This window comes from Eucyclogobius newberryi, unplaced genomic scaffold (assembly GCF_026437365.1).
Source record: "Eucyclogobius newberryi isolate DKJ021-1_F unplaced genomic scaffold, fEucNew1.0.hap1 SCAF_4, whole genome shotgun sequence".
In the NCBI taxonomy this organism is placed as follows: domain Eukaryota; kingdom Metazoa; phylum Chordata; class Actinopteri; order Gobiiformes; family Gobiidae; genus Eucyclogobius; species Eucyclogobius newberryi.
This window is the reverse complement of record NW_027316056.1, coordinates 12,546,660-12,571,008: the sequence shown is the minus strand read 5'-3', so window position 1 is coordinate 12,571,008 and position 24,349 is coordinate 12,546,660. Positions and strand designations below refer to the sequence as shown.

At 42.4% G+C, this 24,349-nt stretch overlaps 1 protein-coding gene across 1 annotated transcript in view; it reads right to left on the bottom strand.

The window, feature by feature from the left end:
* LOC140377050 (sodium/potassium/calcium exchanger 3-like) overlaps nt 1–10,013 on the bottom strand; it is an 81,264-nt gene extending 71,251 nt beyond the window's left edge. Inside the window, exon 1 of the mRNA XM_072462324.1 lies at nt 9,789–10,013. Coding sequence (XP_072318425.1) covers nt 9,789–9,987 — 199 coding nt within the window. The 5' untranslated portion in view covers nt 9,988–10,013. The remainder of the gene's footprint in view (nt 1–9,788) is intronic.
* Between the last annotated feature and the right edge of the window lie 14,336 nt (nt 10,014–24,349).

The window sequence follows — 24,349 nt, the reverse complement described above, 5'->3', positions numbered from 1 at the left end:
CACAGACAGAGGTCACAAAGTGCTTCACAAAACACAGAATAAAACAATAAAAACACAAAAAACTTACAGTGAACAATACATATACAACAATATACAGTAAAATCAATCCGTAAAACAAGTGCATTTAAAAGGCTTGACTAAATAAAAAGGTTTTAAGTTGACCCTTAAAAGCAGTAACTGAGTCCAGTGAACGTAGGGAGAACGGAAGATCGTTCCAGAGTCTGGGGGCAACAGCCTGGAAGGATCTGTCTCCTCTGGTCCGAAAACGGGTGCGAGGCACCAACAACAGTTTCTGGTCCAAGGACCTTAGTGAGCGAGAGGGAGTGTACGGTTTAATCAGATCGCTGATGTACAGACCTGACCATTTAAAGCTCTAAAAGTTAAAACAAGAATTTTAAATTGTATCCGGTAGGAGACCGGCAGCCAGTGAAGGGCTTTAAGAATGGGTGAAATGTGGGCCCTTCTATTTGTGCGAGTCAAGATCCTCGCTGCAGAGTTCTGGACCAGATGCAGACAAGACAGTTCCTTCTTGTTAAGACAGGAAAACAAACTGTTACAATAGTCCAAACGTGAAGACACAAATGCATGAATTATAAGTTCCAGGTCATTTTGAGACACCATTTTCCTGAGCTTAGATATTTTCCTCAACTGAAAGAAACAGTTCCTCGTCAACAGCTTAGAGTGGTGCTCTAAAGACATGTCTTTGTCAAAGACAACACCCAAGTTTCTAAGACTTGGTTTAGCAGGCCTAAAACACCCAAGTACTGGTTTATCCCTGGAATGGCATCATCAGGGGCAATAATCAGAGTTTCTGTTTTGTCAGCATTTAGCTGCAACGAGTTTTGACTCAGCCATTGTTTTATTTGCACTAAACAACTGACCAAGGAGTTCAGCTTCTGGATCTCAGAAGGTTTAAAAGAGCAATAGAGCTGAATATCGTCAGCGAACAGGTGATAGGACACATCACTAAACTCTTTAATGATCATTCCCAGGGGAATTATATAAAGCAGAAATAAGACGGGACCCAAGACGTATTGGTTGAGGTTTAATTTAATTATAAACTGTATTCACGATATTAACATTTTGCAAACCTTCAAAAATACATTCATAATATCTAAATTTTGATACATTGCCCACTTTAAATCAATAGATTGCAATGGTTAATTTGGTAATTTGAGAAATAACATAAAAAAAAACATCTTCTAAATGTAATAAGAGTCTTGCTGTTGCACTGATCAGATTTTACGGCCCAAAGATCTGAGGATAACGTTTGTCCTAAAATGTCTCTCACTCATGTAATCCCCCCTAATGCTCTTTTAATACCTCTGCAGTATCGTAACCGTATCAGTTAGTTTTGCCATGTCACTTTTCATTGGATAAATCTCCTACATTTTAATATATCAGCTTTTTGGTTGTGTAATGGTGTGTGAACTCTGGCCCAGGTAACGAGGTGCGTGTCAGGCGTCTGGCTCCAGGGGCAGTGAGAAGAGGTTTGTGGTTTGTGTGTCAAAGCAGGCCACGCCTCCCGCTCAAACATCACAGGGAATTTAGGTTTTTTTTGTATGCATCTTATCACTTTCCAATGTGAAATCTTATCCGGATGGAGCAACAGTATAATTTCATTTTGTCAGAATAGCAATGGTGAAATGTATCTTCTGTACATTTTAGATCCTGCTCTTTCTGCTCCACTAAAAGGTGTAAACGTCATTGGCTCAAAACACAAACTATTCATAACTCATGCAACTTCAAACTGTCAAATCTATGGAAAGTACTCAATATTCAGTAAGAAAAAGAAGAAATGGGGCTAATGTGAGATTAATCACAATCAAATGAAAACTGCGATTTGAATGGTTGGAATTAATACAGTGCAGGGCTGCCAATTATTTGGGAAAAATAATATCCTATGCTCTGTGCACGCAAAACAGAGTCTAAGTGTGGACAAAACACTGGCCAAAACATTACAGTACTTACATACTGTATGAAGTCGTAGCCTGATTTTGACAATAGACAAAAATCACCTGTTTGCGTCAAAACAAACTTGCAGCTTATACGAGTAAAAAAAAAGAAAGACAATAACACAAATAATTGACAAATAATGTAGATTTCTGCAGAATAGACAGGGGAAATCTGAAATAGAAGTGGAGGAAATGGAGGAAAAAAATAAATAAAATGAAATAAAAAGATAAAAATAAAAATAATAATAAAATAATAATAAAATAAAATAAGAGATGTCTTCCTCATTTGAGAAATGTGTGCGTGCTCTGGTTTCCACACCAGGCAATTATAAAACCTGAATAGTTTCTCCATGAATATAAAATGTTAGGATAAACAAAGAATATTGGTTTCAGGTGAAACTCACAGTGTAAACAAAAACAGGAAGAGAAGAAGAGAAGAGAAGAACTACTGAGCAGGATAAATATCTGAGTTCTCAGACTTGATCTGCAGATTGAGAATGACTCCAGGATGAGAGTCAAAGAAAAACAACTAGATATTTTCACTTTTCTACTTTTTCTGCAAGTGAATCCTTTCTTTTTTTGTATACTATGTAAATAGGAGTGAACGATATTGAAAACAATTTATATCTCTGTAATATAAGGCACCCAGCTATGAATCAATAAATAATAATGTTCTATCCCGATAACAATGTCAATCGAACAAAAATGTGTTAAAACATGTCTTAAACGTATTAGTTCATGTTTAATTAACAGACATAATGAAATGTCTGTTGGAGAGTTTTTATACAATAAACAATAAAGATTTCACATATATTCAAAACAACAATCAGCATCAATGAATTTGATGCTGAATGCAATGAATGAAAACTCTGGGTTATTTACTGTCCCAGGAGTCGATCTGAACTCGTCACTTGACTTCACCTTTTTCACACGCACCGCTCTGATGGGATTAGCGTGTGCTCCGTGTCTATCGTTTTACCATCTATTACGCACAGAAACATAAGCATGAAATAAGCATCGCGGCGTGGAGGAGGCGTGGAGGAGGCGTGGAGGAGGCGTGGAGGAGGCGTGGAGGAGGCGTGGAGGAGGCATTGAGTGCGCGACTTCAAACATCAAGCTCTATTTAGCCCAACTTCATTAGCAGCGGAGTCATAAATAATAGAGTTTAATTGATATTCCGGTGCACGCTGATGAAGAGTTAACAAGAGCACAACGGGGACAAGGGAAACGCATTAAAGTTACTGGTGTAGGCTTTAATTTGCAATGGGGAGAGAAGCAGAGGGGTAGAGAGAGAGAGAGAAATAGAAATGGAGGAAGAGAGAGGGCAGAAAACAGAGGCAGGGCGAGAGAGCAGAGGATAGAATGAGGAGGCAGAGAAAGAGAAGCAGAGAGAGAGAGAGAAATAGAAAGGGGGGGAAGAGAGAAGGCAGTAAACAGAGGCAGAGAGAGAGCAGAGGATAAAATGAGGAGGCAGAGAAAGAGAAGCAGAGAGAGAGAGAAAGGGGGGAAGAGAGAGGGCAGTAAACAGAAGCAGAGAGAGAGCAGAGGATAAAATGAGGAGGCAGAGAAAGAGAAGCAGAGAGAGAGATAAAGGGGGGAAGAGAGAGGGCAGTAAACAGAAGCAGAGAGAGAGCAGAGGATAAAATGAGGAGGCAGAGAAAGAGAAGCAGAGAGAGAGAGAGCTGGAAGGAGGGAGAAGCAGAGAGAGAGCTGGAAGGAGGGAGAAGCAGAGAGAGTCGAGGGGATGGAGAAAGAAAGAAAAAGGAAGGAGAGAGAGAATTAGAGGAGGAGGAAAAAGAGAGGAATATGGATGGGGGTGTGATGGGGTGAGAGTGATAGAGAGGGGGGTGAGAGAAAGAGAAAAAAAGAGAAGAAAAGAGAAAGGGGAAGAAAAAGGGAGGAAAATTGACACAGGGTGAGTGATAGAGAGGAAGGGAAGATGAGAGAGAAGAGACATAGAGAAAGGGGGAGAGCGAGGATGTTGGGAGTGAGAAGAGAAGTCAAGAGGAAGAGAAACAGTTGACGGGAGAGAGAATCAAGTCGAGAAAGAAACAGGGAGAGAAAGAGGGGAGAAAGGGTGGGAAACAGAGGGAGCAGGAGAGGAAAGGAGTGAGGGGAGAGAGAGAGACAGCAACAGAGATGAATGGTGGGAGAGACGGACGAAAGAGTGCAGGTAAAAGAGAGAGAGAATCAGATAAACAGAGATAGAGAAAGAGGGAGGGTGGATGGGGAGAAAGAGAGAGAAAAGAACAGAGCAAGGAGGCAGTGAGGGAGAAAGAGACAGAGAGATAGAAAGAGCAAGATAGAGGATTGAGAGAAGCAGAGAGAGTCTGGGGATAGAGAGAAAACAAAGAGGGATAGAGAGAGCGAGCAAAGAAGAGAGAGGCAGTGCGAGACAAGTAGATGCTGAGAGAGAGAGAGAGAGAGAGAGAGAGAATGGGTGGGAGGGAGAGTGAAAAAGGGAGAAACAGTAAAGTAAACGGGGGTTAGAGGGAGGGAGCGGGTGAAAGCGGGAAGAAGAGAGAGAGAATAAGAGTGAACGAATGACTGAAAGAGAGGAAGGAGTGGCAAAGAGAAAGGGAGAAACATTTTATATCGAGATGGAGAAGCAAAGAAGAGAGAGAAAAAAGAGAAAGGGCGACAGAGAGAGGAAGAGAACATTTTATATCGAGATGGAGAAGCAGAGAGAGAAAAAAAGAGAAAGGGAGACAGAGAGAGGAAGAGAACATTTTATATCGAGATGGAGAAGCAGAGAGAGAAAAAAAGAGAAAGGGAGACAGAGAGAGGAAGAGAACATTTTATATCGAGATGGAGAAGCAGAGAGAGAGAGAAAGAAGAGAAAGGAGAATGCAATGGCAAAGAGAGAGAGAGAGAGAGAGAGAGAGAAAGACTAAAGAGAAGGAGAAAAGGAGAAAGAGGTGGTGTTGTCGTGCGTAACCAGGATACACAGCGGGAGGAGAAACGAGTCCCTCTGATGATGCACGCTCATGAATATGCATGTGAGTCTGCTGCTGCTGTCCGCGCTGAGCGACAGAGACGTGTCGCTTGAGCGGCGCTGACTCAGACACGCGGCCGACAAAAACACCACCGAATGTGTAAACACGGCGAGAGGTGCTGACTTTACATTTACATTTACATTATTTTCATTACATTTTATACCGATGTTCAAATGTGAACTGAGTACGTTTCCACCCGACGTTGTGGTCGGATCACGTTTGTATCAGTTCATGTGCAGAGTGGAGCCTTTTCAATAGTTCACGACCGCAACGATGTATGGAATAAAACAGAACCAAACTAGATCATTTGCAACGGCTGAAGCCATTGCTAGAGTGTCTGCGTCTCTCCCTCTCTTTCTCTCTCCCTCCCTCTCTCTCCCTCCCCCTCTCTCCCCCCTCCCTCCCTCTCCCCTCTCTCTCTCCTTCTCCCTCTCTCCCTCTCTCCCTCCCTCTCCCCCCCTCTCCCTCCCTTTCTCCCCCTCTCTCTCTCTCTCCCCCTCTCTCTCTCTCTCTACCCCCCTCTCTCTCTCTCCACCCCTCCCTCTCTCCCCCTCTCGCTCTCCCCCCCTCTCTCTCTCTACCCCCCTCTCTCTCTCTCTCTACCCCTCCCGCTCTCCCCCTCTCTCTCTCTACCCCCCTCTCTCTCTCTACCCCCTCCCTCTCTCCCCCTTTCTCTCTCCCCCCTCTCTCTCTCTCCCCCCTCTCCCCCCCCCTCTCTCTCTCCCTCTCTACCCCCCTCTCTCTCTCTCTACCCCTCCCTCTCCTCTCTACCCCTCTCTCTCCCCCTCTCTCTCCCCCCCTCTCTCTCTCCCCCCCTCTCTCTCCCCCCTCTCTCTCTCTCTCTCCCCCTCTCTCTCTCTCAACTGCCTCCGTCACAAAAGTCTAAAGAATAAAGCCTAAAGAATTACGCAGACACTCATAATGCCCCATTTATTTCACTGGGGGAAAAGTACTAAGTTGTTCAAATGTCCACAGTAATAGCACATGTACTACTGTGAAAGCGATCGTAATGAGGTATAATCTGTTGAAATCGGTTGTAGCGTTAAGGAGTTGAAACGGGCTAAATGGAAAATCATGGAAAATATAATAATAATAATAAAAAACACAAGAACATATAGTGTCTGCATGACGTCATCACGCAGACACTCAATAAGCCAAATAGTGGTACTAAATTTAATGAATGAATGTGGCATAAACCCGCACACAGCATAAGCTACACTACAGAATTATGTAATTTATTATTAAGCATGCATCCTAACAAGTAGTTACTCTGGGCATCTTTGGGGGTGGGGAGGGGCGTGGGGGAGGCGGAGTCGACGTGTTACGTGGGGATGCTGACATAACATGGCATTTAGGGCCTTTTAACAGCGGAGCGCCCCCTTTAGGACTCCAGTCGACTAAACCATGCCTTGCCACTTGATTAGAAAACGAAAAAGGGGGCGTGACAAAAACTGTCAAAACTATTGAATATCTCTATGGCTCTGACCCAAACTGTACTCGCAAGAATACAATAGCGTGGGAGTGCATGCAGAAACGACAATGTATGCAGAAAAGTACTGAGAATGTGTACTTGTATGTAAAAACCTACAGGATGTACTCCACGGTAAAGGCTGTATTGACTTTATAGGTGATTTTGTGAATGAAGTGTCGTTGTTGCTTAGCCATTGATTATCATACAGTCGGGACGGGGTGTAGATCACGAACTTGCAGTAGTTCTCTATAATATTTAGGATTTCTACTCACTGCATGATACTGAATAATTCAAATGTGTAAAAGCAGCTATACTTTTGACGTCTAATTGAGAGAGTTGATGAATAATGTATGATTCGTTGGTCTTTACCCAGGCTTAATGATACTGTTATGCAGACTCAATTTCTTCCTTGTAACTGCTATAAGAGATGGAGACCCCTGCTTTAAGAGATGGAGACCCCTGCTATAAGAGATGGAGACCCCTGCTATAAGAGATGGAGACCCCTGCTTTAAGAGATGGAGACCCCTGCTATAAGAGATGGAGACCCCAGCTATAAGAGATGGAGACCCCTGCTTTAAGAGATGGAGACCCCTGCTATAAGAGATGGAGACCCCTGCTATAAGAGATGGAGACCCCTGCTATAAGAGATGGAGACCCCTGCTATAAGAGATGGAGACCCCTGCTATAAGAGATGGAGACCCCTGCTATAAGAGATGGAGACCCCTGCTTTAAGAGATGGAGACCCCTGCTATAAGAGATGGAGACCCCTGCTATAAGAGATGGAGACCCCTGTTATAAGAGATGGAGACCCCTGCTTTAAGAGATGGAGACCCCTGCTATAAGAGATGGAGACCCCTGCTATAAGAGATGGAGACCCCTGCTATAAGAGATGGAGACCCCTGCTTTAAGAGATGGAGACCCCTGCTATAAGAGATGGAGACCCCTGCTATAAGAGATGGAGACCCCTGCTTTAAGAGATGGAGACCCCTGCTATAAGAGATGGAGACCCCTGCTATAAGAGATGGAGACCCCTGTTATAAGAGATGGAGACCCCTGCTTTAAGAGATGGAGACCCCTGCTATAAGAGATGGAGACCCCTGCTATAAGAGATGGAGACCCCTGCTATAAGAGATGGAGACCCCTGCTTTAAGAGATGGAGACCCCTGCTATAAGAGATGGAGACCCCTGCTATAAGAAATGGAGACCCCTGATCCCTGCTATAAGAGATGGAGACCCCTGCTATAAGAGATGGAGACCCCTGCTATAAGAGATGGAGACCCCTGTTATAAGAGATGGAGACCCCTGCTTTAAGAGATGGAGACCCCTGCTATAAGAGATGGAGACCCCTGCTTTGGGAGATGGAGACCCCTGCTATAAGAGGTGGAGACCCCTGCTATAAGAGATGGAGACCCCTGCTATAAGAGATGGAGACCCCTGTTATAAGAGATGGAGACCCCTGCTTTAAGAGATGGAGACCCCTGCTTTAAGAGATGGAGACCCCTGACCCCTGCTTTAAGAAATGGAGACCCCTGATCCCTGCTATAAGAGATGGAGACCCCTGCTATAAGAGATGGAGACCCCTGCTATAAGAGATGGAGACCCCTGCTTTAAGAGATGGAGACCCCTGCTATAAGAGATGGAGACCCCTGCTTTGGGAGATGGAGACCCCTGCTTTAAGAGATGGAGACCCCTGCTATAAGAGATGGAGACCCCTGCTTTGGGAGATGGAGACCCCTGCTATAAGAGATGGAGACCCCTGCTTTAAGAGATGGAGACCCCTGCTTTAAGAGATGGAGACCCCTGACCCCTGCTTTAAGAAATGGAGACCCCTGATCCCTGCTATAAGAGAAGGAGACCCCTGCTATAAGGGATGGAGACCCCTGCTATAAGAGATGGAGACCCCTGCTATAAGAGATGGAGACCCCTGCTTTAAGAGATGGAGACCCCTGCTTTAAGAGATGGAGACCCCTGACCCCTGCTTTAAGAGATGGAGACCCCTGCTTTAAGAAATGGAGACCCCTGATCCCTGCTATAAGAGATGGAGACCCCTGCTATAAGAGATGGAGACCCCTGCTTTAAGAGATGGAGACCCCTGCTATAAGAGATGGAGACCCCTGCTATAAGAGATGGAGACCCCCTGCTATAAGAGATGGAGACCCCTGCTATAAGAGATGGAGACCCCTGCTTTAAGAGATGGAGACCCCTGCTTTAAGAGATGGAGACCCCTGCTATAAGAGATGGAGACCCCTGCAATAAGAGATGGAGACCCCTGCAATAAGAGATGGAGACCCCTGCTTTAAGAGATGGAGACCCCTGCTTTAAGAGATGGAGACCCCTGCTTTAAGAGATGGAGACCCCTGACCCCTGCTTTAAGAAATGGAGACCCCTGATCCCTGCTATAAGAGATGGAGACCCCTGCTATAAGAGATGGAGACCCCCTGCTATAAGAGATGGAGACCCCTGCTTTAAGAGATGGAGACCCCTGCTATAAGACCCCTGCTTTAAGAGATGGAGACCCCTGCTATAAGAGATGGAGACCCCTGCTTTAAGAGATGGAGACCCCTGCTATAAGAGATGGAGACCCCTGCTTTAAGAGATGGAGACCCCTGCTATAAGAGATGGAGACCCCTGCTTTAAGAGATGGAGACCCCTGCTTTAAGAGATGGAGACCCCCTGCTATAAGAGATGGAGACCCCTGCTTTAAGAGATGGAGACCCCTGCTTTAAGAGATGGAGACCCCTGCTTTAAGAGATGGAGACCCCTGCTATAAGAGATGGAGACCCCTGCTTTAAGAGATGGAGACCCCTGCAATAAGAGATGGAGACCCCTGCTTTAAGAGATGGAGACCCCTGCTATGGGAGGAGGGAGTGTAACCTTGTCAGCTTTTGTGTCTTAACTCCAGGCTCTGATTTCACTGCTCTGCGTACGACACGTCACGGAGAGAACCCCCAGCATCCTCCAGCTCTGTGCGACTGAAACATGCATCACTGTGTTTTGTTGGACATGTCTATTCAAGTTTTCTATTAAGCTGACACGTGCCCCCTATTTAATCCTAAAAAAAAAAAAAAAAAAAGTAAGCCTGCTGCTACACCATGAACACACGCCAGTTTCATAAGGCAACTTGGCAACACTGGCACCGGCGAGTGAAATGTAGCGACGGGGCCAGAGCAGAACATCACAGCTGCACAGCACAAACTCTTTCGCACCGGTGTTAATGTGGTTTCTCGTGTAGATGAATCGATCTCTCTGTTTTCGCGCTCGCTTTTAGTTGCCAAGACAATGCACAAAACAGAAACGACCGCAAAAAAAGCCGCATCGCGTATCTAGGTCGTTCCAGTTTTTTTTGAAAAGTGTCACAAAACCCACCTGAATTGTCCGCTAAGAAGGAAAAGCCCTTGACGATCAGAAGCAATCCGCAGAACAAGCATATTTGGATCAAGACCAACTCATTTCTCCGTTTCCGCCGCGCCTTGACTTTCCTCTGCTTGAGCATCGTTTGCGTCGGCGCGTCCTCGTGTCCGGCGGCTGGAGACATCACTTCTTCTTGTGGCGCGGCGACATCCATGTGCGGGCCCCCGGACGGATCAAAACAAATGCCCGGGCCCCTGTTCGTGATGTGGGGATGGTGGGTGAGAAGAAGGGAGGAGGGTTTTAGAAGTTAAGAAACACCACGGTGCGCGCTGCGCGTCAGGAGCGGAGAGGAGCCGTGTGCGTCTCCGTGCGTCATGTTCAAGTGCGCGTCTTCAAGAAGTGGCAGGACGCAAGAGTGGCGCGCGCGCTCTCCATGGCCACGGACTGAGTGAGGGAGAGAGCGAGGAAGAGGTAGGGAGAGAGAGAGAGAGAGATAGAGAGAGCGCGAGGGAGAGAGAGAGGAAGAGGGAGGGAGAGAGAGGAGGGAGAGAGAGAGGAAGAGGGAGGGAGAGAGAGGAGGGAGAGAGAGCGGGAGGGAGAGAGAGAGAGGGAGAGAGAGAGAGCGGGAGGAGGGAGGGAGGAGGAGAGAGGGATAGAGAGAGCGCAAGGGAGAGAGAGAGAGAGAGAGAGCGGGAGGAGGGAGGGAGAGAGAGAGGAAGAGGGAGGGAGGGAGAGAGAGAGAGAGCGCGCGAGGGAGAGAGAGGAAGAGGGAGGGAGAGAGAGGGAGAGAGAGAGCGGGAGGACGGAGGGAGAGAGAGATAGAGAGAGCGCGAGGGAGAGAGGGAGGAGGGAGGGAGAGATAGAGAGAGCGTGAGGGAGAGAGAGAGAGGGAGAGAGAGCGGGAGGAGGGAGGGAGGAGGAGAGAGAGGGGGAGGGAGGGAGAGAGAGGATGAGAGAGAGGAGGAGGGAGGGAGAGAGAGCGAGGAGGGAGAGATATAGAGATAGAGAGAGCGCGAGGGAGAGAGAGAGAGCGCGCAAGAGAGAGCGAATGAAAGAGTGCGCGAGAGAGAGTGAAAGAGAGAGAGTGGGTGAGAGAGAGAGTAGGAGAGAGAGGCAAGAGAGAGAGAGTGAAAGAGAGAGCGAGGGTGAGAGAGAGAGAGAGAGAGAGAGAGAGAGAGAGTAGGAGAGAGAGGCAAGATAGAGTGAGAGAGGGGGGAGAGTGCGCGAGGGAGAGACGGGAAGGGAGAGAGTGAAAGAGAGAGAGAAAGAGAGGAAGGGCAGGCACGCGCATACAGACGACGTAAAAGGTAAACGGATTCACAGCCTTTTGGGCGCTTTTGTACCAAAGGGCAGATCATTCAGAAGAGAGGATGCTTTAACCCTTTATGCCAGGTATAAGTTAAATACATTGTTTATCACAAGCATAAGTATTTGAATTGTGAAATCAGGTGAATAAGATAAGATTCTTTTCTGGATTATGTTAAAGACAAAACCAACGTTTGGTTGTAGGTTTAGCGCTGTAATTAAGCTTTAATGTGGATTTAAACCATTGTTGGCACTATATGTAAAAATAACAGCTGGACATGCCTAATATTTTTGGATATATGTTATGACTGAATGTCTAATCTTCATGTTGGCATTATTTAAGTGTTCCCTTCCCCTTAGAAAATGTGCCCCTCTTGGTGATTCTATCTTTATTCTTGAGGAATGATTAATGATATAGAATATAGAATAAGATTTAAAAGTTCACTTGTAACATTTCTGGTAATGGTCTGCAACATGCTTGTCCACATGGAGTATAAGTAATCGCTTTGCTTAGAATAGCAATAAATATATCCATCTCCATGAAGACAAGTGGGTGACCCCACCAGGCCAATTATAGATACAAGATGCTTACAGTAAGAAAAGGTGTTTTTTGTTTTTTTGCAATAAAACCTGTCATTTATTAAACGCGACATAGATGTATTTTTGATTTAACATGAAAATGAGGATTTAAACCTATTTGAATTCCACTTTGCCGTCTCGGTTCAACGCTGTAGTCCACAGTTTCACCCCCAATCCCATCTCCAGTGTAAAATATCTTGGTCATAAATTCAGAAATGACTTTATTGTTCTGCTGAAATCATATTAAAGACGCTCCACGGATCAATACTGTAGGTTGGTTAATCTGAAGTGCTTTCCATGCCCTCTTCTGGGAACGACTGGGCCTCGTAACACTGACCCAATGGAAAGTGCAGCTGGACATGTTTGTTCTGCTGAAACAGGTCAGGAGCAGACTGTTGACAGGCAGACGCTCACAGGCAATGATCGCTATAGCGAACTGATGTGTGGATTCAATAAAAACTATTTTGAAATCCGTCTACGCTCTCCAGAGATCTGACCTGTAACTTGACCAGGCCGCACCGTTTACCCGTCTCCATGGAGATAGAGAAGTTTATAATGCCGTGCCGCTGAACCTATGCACTGCAGACAAGAAGGGGTGGTATCCACGTCCATAATAAAGTGTACAAAGAGCACTGTTAATGGTGGTGGATGGTATAGCGTGCTAAATATGTTGATCTGAGCATATGGGGATTATGTCAGCTGATTTGACTGCCAGGATCTTGGATTGATCTAATGTGCTCGTTTTAAACCCACCCAAACACAAGAAACTCCACAAAGATGCCTATAAGTAATACTTTTTATTTTTTTTATTTTTTTTATTTTATTTTTTTTTAACCCTAACCCTAACCCTTTTAATCATTTATTTATTTCAGTATGGACATAGCATAGATGCAATGTTTTAAGCTTTATAGCAGAAAATGCTAATTTTCAACACCTGTCCATTGGGCCAATTTAGAGTTGCCAATTTTGCCTAACACATGCATGTCTTTGGACGGTGGTCGGTCATGTGATGTTGGTCTGGTCCGCTAACCACCTTTGCCACTGTGCACCCCAATTTTTAAATGCCCTGCAGGAAATAATGAAGTTATTGGATTGATGGATTCTTGTCTGTCAGTGTGTATCTCATTTTGTTATATTATATATATGTTATATATAGTGTATAAATATGTTGTTAAAATTTGTATTTTTTTTTGTTTTTTGAGTTTTTGTTTATAGGAGATCTTCTACTGAAAGTGTTTTTCAGACTTCCTATAAGTGATCTGTTCTTTTCTTCTTCTGTATCTACCTCGGTATCTTCCTGCGTTGCACCAATGAAATTTCCCCATGTGGGACAATAAAGGAATATCTTATCTTATCTTATCTTATCTTTAATTATTTGTCAATTTAGTATCTTTAGTATATAGAATGCGAGTGCACTTTTTGGACAACCCTACTGGCTGCTAAAGTCAGCAACTTCCCAAGATCAGCCATTTTTCTCTTTTAAACGGTGTTAATCAACCCAATGTAACTGTAAAGTAGATAAAGTACAATGGTCCACACAGGGAAAGATATAGCCTCTTTACAATTTTCCCTAATGAGAATAGTTTGCATTAAATAGCTTCTTTGCAGTTTCACAACACCTTTCCGTTTCCGTGCCGCTCTCTGCTGCCTGTTTGTGCTTGTTCCTTCTGTATCTGAGTCCACATTGCACAGATGCACAGCAGATTTCCCTGTCTGTCTCCAGTCTGCTATTTCCCGTCAGTCCAAACGGGCGAAACACAACCTTCAGATAATGAATATTACCAGCTAAGCGGGTTTCTTGATTGCTAGGCCCAAGGTTTATTTAAATAGCTCTGGAAACTTTCCAACGAGAATGGAAAAAGTGGTCAAGGCTCTAGGCAACTGGCTTCATTGTTCGGATTTAACCCTTTCAAGTAGAGAGTGGATGATGAGATGAAAGTGGAGAGTTTACTTTGTATAATAGTCAGTTATTACATGTTTAGATAGTTATTACTACAAGATATATATAGTAAAGTTTAGTAATGTTATAGTTCATTTTGTATTTCTTTTGTACATTTTACTTCAATTAAAAACTAGCTGTTTTTATTTCATTTTATATTTTATATTTATTTTTATCTTTATTTATTTTTCCCCTCCATCCCTTGTTGGGAAATGGGAGATTTTGTCTATAGTAGTTTTTGTTTATAAGAGTTTTGTTTATAAGAGTTTTGTTTATAAGAGTTCTTCTATTAAGAGTGTTTTTTAAACTTCCTATAATCTGTTCTTTTCCTCTGTATCTACTGTGTTGCAACAATGAAATTTCCCCATGTGGGGACAGTAAAGGATTATCTTATCTTATCTAATTTGATTATAATTATTGATCAAATACTTTTGGAAACTCACAGGTTTCTTTCAAAAGTTGTATATTTTATTTTCAAGGACAATTTGTTTCCTTTTTGTCCTTTAGACATTAGATCTGCAGTTCCAAAACGTCTCAAATCAGAAGGATTTGTCCCAAGGTGAGACCATGTTCTGTAGTCAAACCAGGGCAAAGAAAGAAAGGGCATGAAGTTACTGAACAAAATAGATTCCCAACTCCTCAAAAAGGCACACACAAAAGAAAAGTGCAAGAGGGAAGAGGAAGGAGGGGCAGCAAATTAAATGCAGTTAAACTGTTTTTCCATAGCCAGTGGGCTTGGCAAGGGGCTCTCTCACACACACAAGATGTACGATAAGTTGTGGAGAAGACAGAGCAGAAAGACTGTGGCTTCTGATGTCAGAGTATGTGAGGAATTTAACCCATTTTCCCATGTCCGACCGACTGACACTGACAAACACTGACCACTGCTGGACACGAGGGGCGGAAATACAGCGATATGGAGATGTTTGATATGACCTCCGCGCTGAATTCACTTTTAACCTGGTTATAACAGTGTTTTCTCATCGTTAGTTTACTCATAATTGTATTTTTAATTGATTCCCGCATGTTTGAGTTAATCCTGTCTGTCCTGCAACTGAGGCTCGAGTGCTCAGAAAATTCCTGTTTTTGCCTTCCCACTATCCCCGCCCACTTCTCAGTACTTAGATGTGATTATTTAAAGATACATGTCGTTCTAAAATGTCCCACAGGCACTTTTCAAAACAAAAACATGTGAATGACAAACAGCTGCTTGTTATAGTGAAACGTCACCACGAAGAGGTACAAGAAGTCAACGGACCTCAATATTGCGGTTTACAATGAACAGAATGTACCTGATAAAAGCATAATATGTTGCCTTTGAGTCTCACACTATATCCTACTGTGCTGATGTAGGGCTTTTGTCCGAGGCGTGACTGGCCTCTGCATTATTCATGTGATTGGCAGTTGAAGTAGGGAAAAAATCTTGAAACCTTGATCTATATGCAAACACAATAAGTTATTTATGGATGTCTTTACGCTTACCTTTCTAGTCTAGTTGTAGTACAAATAAACAAATATTTTTTTTTAACATATCGACGCTTGATAAATGTATGTAAATATTCTCCTTAACTAGATCATGTGATGTTTTGTTGGACATCAGGGGCAAACAGATATATCTACAAATATGTCAAAGGTTTGGAGGGACAGTCAAGTTAAAAAGAGGGTTACGTTTATGTGTGTGTGTTTTATGTGTGTGTGTTTTATGTGTGTGTGTTTTATGTGTGTGTGTTTTATGTGTGTGTGTTTTATGTGTGTGTGTTTTATGTGTGTGTGTTTTATGTGTGTGTGTTTTATGTGTGTGTGTTTTATGTGTGTGTGTTTTATGTGTGTGTGTTTTATGTGTGTGTGTTTTATGTGTGTGGTTTCTCCAAATTGTCCGGATGTAGAAGCGTTTCCTGTGATATACCCAATACTTTAGAGTGACATTGAGCTGTATTAAAAACATATACAGCGATATATCATTCTGGAATCTCCAGGCAAATAAAACCAGGTTCTACATTTTGATAGCAGATCATCATTTCAAACCCATTCTATATAAAATAAAATGAAAATTTTTTGATCAAGATTGTCGGTGATTTGATCTCATCTCTGACCAGTGTTGTTGTGTCCTTGGTCAAGACACTTCACCAGTCTTGCCTATGAAAGGATGTGAGGTGTGGGTGACGGGTGGTGTATGTTCAGTGGGTGACGGGTGGTGCATGTTCAGTGGGTGACGGGTGGGGCATGTTCAGTGGGTGACGGGTGGGGCATGTTCAGTGGGTGACGGGTGGGGCATGTTCAGTGGGTGACGGGTGGGGCATGTTCAGTGGGTGACGGGTGGGGCATGTTCAGTGGGTGACGGGTGGTGTATGTTCAGTGGGTGACGGGTGGGGCATGTTCAGTGGGTGACGGGTGGGCATGTTCAGTGGGGTGGTGCATGTTCAGTGGGTGACGGGTGGTGCATGTTCAGTGGGGTGGGGCATGTTCAGTGGGTGACGGGTGGGCATGTTCAGTGGGTGACGGGTGGGGCATGTTCAGTGGGTGACGGGTGGTGTATGTTCAGTGGGTGACGGGTGGGGCATGTTCAGTGGGTGACGGGTGGGCATGTTCAGTGGGTGACGGGTGGGGCATGTTCAGTGGGTGACGGGTGGTGTATGTTCAGTGGGTGACGGGTGGGGCATGTTCAGTGGGGTGGTGCATGTTCAGTGGGTGACGGGTGGTTCATGTTCAGTGGGGTGGGGCATGTTCAGTGGGTGACGGGTGGTTCATGTTCAGTGGGGTGGGGCATGTTCAGTGGGTGACGGGTGGGGCATGTTCAGTGGGTGACGGGTGGGGCATGTTCAGTGGGGTGGTGCATGTTCAGTGGGTGACGGGTGGTTCATGTTCAGTGGGGTGGGGCATGTTCAGTGGGTGACGGGTGGTGCATGTTCAGTGGGGTGGGGCATGTTCAGCGGGTGACAGGTGGTGCATGTTCAGTGGGTGACGGGTGGTGTATGTTCAGTGGGTGACGGGTGGGGCATGTTCAGTGGGTGACGGGTGGGGCATGTTCAGTGGGGTGGTGCATGTTCAGTGGGTGACGGGTGGTGCATGTTCAGTGGGGTGGGGCATGTTCAGTGGGTGACGGGTGGTGCATGTTCAGTGGGGTGGGGCATGTTCAGCGGGTGACAGGTGGTGCATGTTCAGTGGGTGACGGGTGGTGTATGTTCAGTGGGTGACGGGTGGGGCATGTTCAGTGGGTGACGGGTGGGGCATGTTCAGTGGGGTGGTGCATGTTCAGTGGGTGACGGGTGGTGCATGTTCAGTGGGGTGGGGCATGTTCAGTGGGTGACGGGTGGTGCATGTTCAGTGGGTGACGGGTGGGGCATGTTCAGTGGGTGACGGGTGGTGCATGTTCAGTGGGTGATGGATGGGGCATGTTCAGTGGGTGACGGGTGGTGCATGTTCAGTGGGTGATGGGTGGGGCATGTTCAGTGGGTGACGGGTGGTGCATGTTCAGTGGGTGACAGGTGGTGCATGTTCAGTGGGTGCAGGCGCAGATTGGCAGCTCTGTTTCCCAAAGTCTGTCCCAGGGCAGCTGTAGTTACTCTCACTGCGTTTATAGTAAAATATGAAAGTCTTAAAGATGCACTGTGTAACTTTCCACCTGCTTGTCTCCATGGAGATGTCGTCGCTTTGCCTGGAATTCTCCACAATATGGTAATAAAGTAAATCTGTCTCACATTAAGTGCATTATAAGTGTTTTTATTGCTCAAAAAACAGGTATTCTTCTTGTGAGTGGAATCGCCTCTCCACAGATCTGGCACGTAACTTGGCCTGGCGCCGTTTCCTACTTGTTTCCATGGGGATAAATAAGTGTACTGTGGAACACTCCAGGCAAAAGCAGTAAGCAGAAAAAGTACACATTCACTTCAATTCATTTTTGTAGAGCCCAAAATCACCAAATCCTCACACGGCCTTTACAAAATTGTGGATTTAACCAACGGTAAATTTGAAAATCAAAGAAGGAAAAAAGTCATTGGTCAATAAACAACAAGCGGATTTACATAGTGCACCTTTAAGTCACTAGTGTTCATAATAAATCAAACTAACAAACGTGAATTAGGGTCAACTTGTTCCACGTTTCCAATAAATGCAAAGAGTAATTATGACAAAAAAACACTTTAAAGTCAATACATAACCTAAAGTTAGTCATGAGCAATATTGCCTGTATTTTTAAGTTCACACGGTGCTAATTTTTCATATGCTTGACCAGTAATAACAGCAGTAGCTCGACTAATTACTGGACTTTATCTTTCCCAAACCCGATTGGCGACACTTCTAATATCTGATTCAGAACATCAATAATCCACCAGAGCTTCTCCCTCGCCCTCCCTGCACTCGCACTGCAGTCATTCCGGACGGGAGCTGCAGCTTTAGCCCACTTTGTTTCCGTCCCAGGGCCAAGCAGGAGACATATTTGGGTCATTACCTCTTCGTGGGTTTGAGAGCCGATCCTCTGCAGCTCCTCCATCACCGCTGGAGGAGCCTCAGCGAAGCATCTACTGTGTATGGGACACTGAAAACCACACAACAAGTTTAAAGCGCACCCAAAATAGCTTCATGAACTAAAAACAAATCCAAAGAGTTAAAATTGGGACGGTGTAGATGGGCCAGGTGGTGGTGATGCTCAAAGGAGAAACAAGGCCGAGCTGTTACATCACAAATACAAGCAGAAGGATAATGCTGCAGAGTCAAATGGACCAGTGACACCTGAAAACACACAACAGCAATTACAGCTTTTCATAGCCTAGAGACTAAGAAATATCAACTTGGAACATCCAAACTGGTTGAATAAAGCAACTAGATTTCCTTTCATTAGTTTGTTCGTTTCATAGACTTATTTAGTCGTTTTTAAGACAAGTAGGTGGTTTTTGCCTTGACGCTTCCAAGGACAGCAGCTCACAGAAACATGTCGCGGCAAAAACAACTTACTTTGTTTTAAAAGGAACAAAAGTACATGAGATTTAGACAGGATTTGAGGGTGCAACAGTTTTCTTCCTCACACATTTTTGTCTTGATTGTGTATTTTGTATACAGTAAAATATACAGTTATTATTTTGTAGTTTATGTTAAAAGCCTTCTTTAAAAAAAAAAAAAGATTATATATATATATATATATATATTTATATTTATATTTATATATATATATATATATATATATATATATATATATATATATATATATATATATTTATATAATATCGCAAAGCACATTTCTTGTTTGTCTTATCTTTGTGATCTTCTTCCTGGTTAGACAATATGCCATGAATTAATATTATGTTTTTTTTTCTAGAGCCAAGACCAATTTAGATTTCATCATCACTAAAATTACCGTATTTTCTGGACTATAAGTCACACCTTTTTTAATAGTTTTGGCCGACTTATACTTATATTTATACTTTTATACTTATACTTATCCTTATACTCCGGAGCGACTTATATGTGATATTATTTGTTATTTTCACACTTGCAACCTTATTTAATACTCCAGTGCAACTTATATATGGTTTTTATTTTCAAATTTTTTGGCTGGTGCGACTTATACTCAGGTGTGACTTATAGTCCGGAAAATACAATAATAATATTGCATTGCATTTATACAGTGCCTTTCCAGACACCCAAAGCACTTAATATCCTTCACTCACTCCATGTGTAGTGTTAAGCATCTATCATAGCCACAGCTGGGGCAGACTGATGAAAGCAAGGCTGGCATTCTGCACCATTGGCCCCTCCAATCACCAACAATCACCCACATACTGCAGTCGCACGTAGGTAAGGTGGGTGAAGCGTCTGAGAATGCACACTTCACTGTCACTCAGGCTGCACGACTCATGATATGACAATCTTTCTTTACGTCTCCCGTCTGCAGCTCTGACCTCAGCATCCTTCTGTCCTGTGTTTACTGTCCTTCATCTGTACAATCATCTCATCATCTCAATCTGGCCTTTCTGCCTTCAGCGTCTTTGACATCTAACATCAGTGCATTGTTTTCACTCACTCATTATTTCAAACTGAAAGAGAGCGTAAGAATCCCTTCAGCTGTTCGAATCGGGAAGGACGGAATGAAGACCACGAAGGACGGACACTGACAGAGGAGAAGACAACTTTGTAGAATGCACTATTGTTCCTCCGTAAAAACATTTTGTAAAATATCTATGTCAATTTGGAGATGGAGGGTCCGCCACCTGTCCAGCTTGTTTCCATGGAGATCCCGTTGTTTCTCCACGATGACAAGCAGGAGATGTCACGGGCCAAGTTACAAGTCTGATCTTGAAAGAAAAGTGTTTAAGAAGTTATTTTTTAGTAACACGACCCAAAATAACTAAGTAAGACGCTTGTAAGTTTAATCTTTGTCCCTGTCTCACTGTAAGACTCACGTTTTGGAACTGCAGGCACAAGAATCTCCTCACGATGAGTTTTATCTGATCGCAAACGGACAAAATTGTGCAGTGACACCCAGTTTGTCAATCGTTTCATGGAGACTGGCCACATCCTTAACCAACATTTCCTCAACCTTAACACCTTATCTTAATGTAAATGAACCTTTATCATCATTTAAAACATGCCGATGATCTATTGTTGAAGAATTGATTATAGGGCTGTGATATCAATCAGAATCTAATCAAAATGTGAATGGACGCAATTAGCAAATCGCAAAGGCTGCAATTTTAGAAGCGACAAAACTTCCTCCAGAAACAACTAAATATCTTGTCTAATTCTGCATAAAAAACACTGACTGTAGTTGTGCAAACATGCTCTGAAACATGTATGAGTTCATGAGTCTATTTCAGTTGTGTTTAAATGTCAACTTTGGTCAGAATCCTATCATTAAAACATAAATGAATAGATGTTTTTTCCCCAAATCGTGCTGCCACTAAGAAACATATCTCCAGAGAAGCGAGCAAAGTAGACTTAACTTTGCTAAAAACTCCTCTGAATGAGAAGAACCAAAGCCTCACGAGGTCCCAGAGTTCACTTCTACCGGACCATAATGCACCAGAGGAACTGAGGACCTTTGGGACCGGCAGCAAGGACAAACCGGGAGCTGACTCACTGCTTTTCTATCTCCCAAAAACACAAAGTTCTGAGTAAAATACACTAAAACACAGATTCTTTACTTCAACGCGCATGCAGTAACCTCTGATACTCTGCAATATTGCAACGTCACTGTAACAGCCTGATCAACAAAAACCAAGATGTTAAATGGTTGGAATAAAGCGATTTCATTCACTAAAAAGTATAAGGTCAGTTAGTTAGTTAGTTAGTTGCTGCTCCTCATGTGATACTGGAGACAGCCTATAAACTTGTCAGGATTATAAAATATTTACAAAAGTTAGTCTAGTAGGTTTTAAACAAATAATTACATAGAAACATTTAAATGTGAAAATCGAACAAAACATTATATCTTTTGAATGGGCAAAAGTCCTCAAAATATTAATTGATATTATTGATAAATATTGATTTTTATAAAACATATTAAAGGACTTTTGACTTTTCAAAAAATAGAAGATTTTGTGTTGAATATATTGCTTTAGCATCAAACGCGACTCATGAATGAATACGTCATCATAACTTCAACTTCATTATAAGTTCACATGATGATGAGTTGTACAATTAGCTCATCATTCATTAGCCTTATCTGATCATGATATTCTTTGTGTTTTATACTTTTTAAAAAGACTAAGTTGTAATTGCTGTTAGTAATGACTAAATCACTATGTATCAAATATCAGTTCCAATGTAAAGACTGTAAAGAAAGTGAGTGGGTCTACATACCTACCTAATGTACAACTATAAGCATGTTTTTATCAATGTTATTTCTTAATGTTCGAAATAAACTTAACTACTGTATCTTGATTTCTGATTGCATGTTGTATCACCAGCAATCTAGACTTTACATACTAATAATCTGGTTTTACCGTCTTGTCTCATGGATATGTTGTTACTTTGTCTGGGATGTTCCACTGTACGACATTACACTTCTCGCCTTTATTCAAATACCATGCTAAAAGTACTTCCATCTGCTCATCTTCCTTCAGAAAACGTACATAGCGCCCCTTTGAGTTAAAAATATACAACACATACAACAAAGTGCAAATTCTATCATTCTGAAATAAGCGGGAAACGTACTCAGCTAAATACAGAGGACTAAAATATACCTCACTTATGTAATAACATGCCATATTGAGGATGACGCAATGTGCTAACGTAATTTATTTTCTGGGGACGGCTGTATTTGTTGATGGTGCAGAAAAGATATGATTATGCAGATTTTTGTGTAAGAGGCGCAGCTGTACGGTCCTTAAACGCTCCTCTCCCGGGCGCACAGCAAAAGCTCGCCGCACGCAAACCACCATTTATATACTGTATAATGTGTGTTTATTCAGTGAGAACTAAGTGGCTTTTTCCAGTTCTCGTGTTGATCTGCTGAGCAATCACATCAAGCAGAAACAAGCGCTCATCTATTATTTCTGTCTCCTAATTCGCTCGCACGTGTTCATTAAGAAAGCTTCAGAACATTTGGGCGGCATGTTAGATAACGACGATGAATAAAACACTAGGCTTCTTTTACTTTGAGGGGTTTTGGGGCGTGGCCGTCATTTGAACTGTGCACTGTGGCGTGAATATATACGTTAGATATATACATATATACGTTATTATGTTGTCTCGGGAAGTTGTTATGTAATAATGTAATGTGTGTTTTTTTATGTATTTTAAGGAGTTTACATTAGTATTGTTAGTTTTTCTTGTTTATATTACTAGTTTTATTACTTTACTAGTGGATTTAAGTAGTGTTATAATTTTGGGGGATATAATATGCTAAATCAACTTTATTTAATTTGATGTTGACTTGTTACAACAGTGTTTCCTCATCATTATTTCACTCAGAATTGTATTTTGAATGATTTATGCATGTTTGTCCTTTTGTCGGGAAACTGGGGCTCCAGTGCTCCGAAGAGTCCTGTTCTCACCTACCCCTTGTCTCCGCCCACATCCCCGTTCTCAGTTGCGATTGTTTGAAAAATTAAGACTTCAAGTGATACATGACACGTTCTAAAATGTTATGTAGCCACTATTCAATAATAAAAACACATAAATGACAATCTGCTGCTTGTTACATCACTATGAAGAGGCGGGGCTTATCAGTTTTTCAGTTTTGAACAGGAAGTCAACGAACCTCTTTCTGTTATTAAGCTGTTTTAGAGCATTATTGCAGTTTACAATGAACAAAATGTTAAATTATGACCTACTTATGGTATAGTTCAATACAAAGTGACTGAAAAAACACAACATGCCTCTTTTAAACTTAAGTTTTGCTGGTCTTATTTATGAAATGTGCTGTATAAACTTGATAAACTGAATTGGATGTGACACTTTGTTCCCAACCTTTTTTGTCCGTAGTCACAATCCAATAGTTTAAGTCCAGTATTGCACATTAATAAGTTAACAAGATCATATCAAGAAGCATATAGGGCTGATTTATGACATCTAAAACCCAGAAGTAAACAAAATACTTCAGATCAGATGCACTCACAATAATCTTGTCTTCACTTCAATATAAAAGTGACATTAAAGTGTTATGACGTGTTTGTGAGTCTATAATAGAAGAGGGAAAAGTTTCCTGTACCATATTATAAACTGGATAAACTGGCATTAAAATTGAGATGGATGGATGGTCAGAATCGCAGCAGAATTTCACTTTTAACCGCCAATAATGTGGATGTTTTGTCCGGGTGTAAGGTTAATAACAATAACTGTCATTATTTGGATACACAAAAACAGGCACAAAGTTCAATTTCTTCTCCTTCAGCAAAAAAACAAAACAAACTAAGATCAATCTCAAATAATCTTGTTCGACTTTTGTGTGGGTTCAGTTTGGCTATTTCATCCTCTATCTGAAAATATGATGTTGTAAAATTCTAAAATTCGACAGTGGTGGAACGTACAAACATTAAAGTACTGTACTTAAGTTTAAAAAAAAGAAGGTGGTATTTGTACTTCACTTGAAAACAATTTACAATAAAAATACTTTCTACCTTTACTTCACTGCATCTTTACTGCATACTTTCTACTCCTCTACACCGTGTAAAAGGACTGAACAGTAAAAAGTGCTTACTGTATGATTTGAAGTATGATTTTTAGTACGTTCATGGCATATACAGTCTAATTAATCAAAATCACCACATTTCACCTACTACTACTACTACTACTACTACTACTACTACTACTACTACTACTACTACTAACAACTAACAACTACTACTATTAACAACTACTAACAACTACTAACAACTACTACTACTACTAACAACTACTACTACTAACAACTACTACTACTAACAACTACTAACAACTACTAACAACTACTAACAACTACTACTACTAACAACTACTACTAACAACTAATACTACTAACAACTACTAACAACTACTAACAACTACTACTACTAACAACTACTACTACTAACAACTACTAACAACTACTACTACTAACTACTACTACTAACTACTACTACTACTAACTAACAACTACTACTAACTACTAACAACAACAACAACAACTACTACTACTAACCACTACTAACAACTACTACTACTAACTACTACTAACAACTACTACTACTACTACTAACAACTACTACTACTACTAGTACTAACAACTACTACTACTAACAACTACTACTAACAACTACTACTACTAACAACTACTAACAACTACTAACAACTACTAACA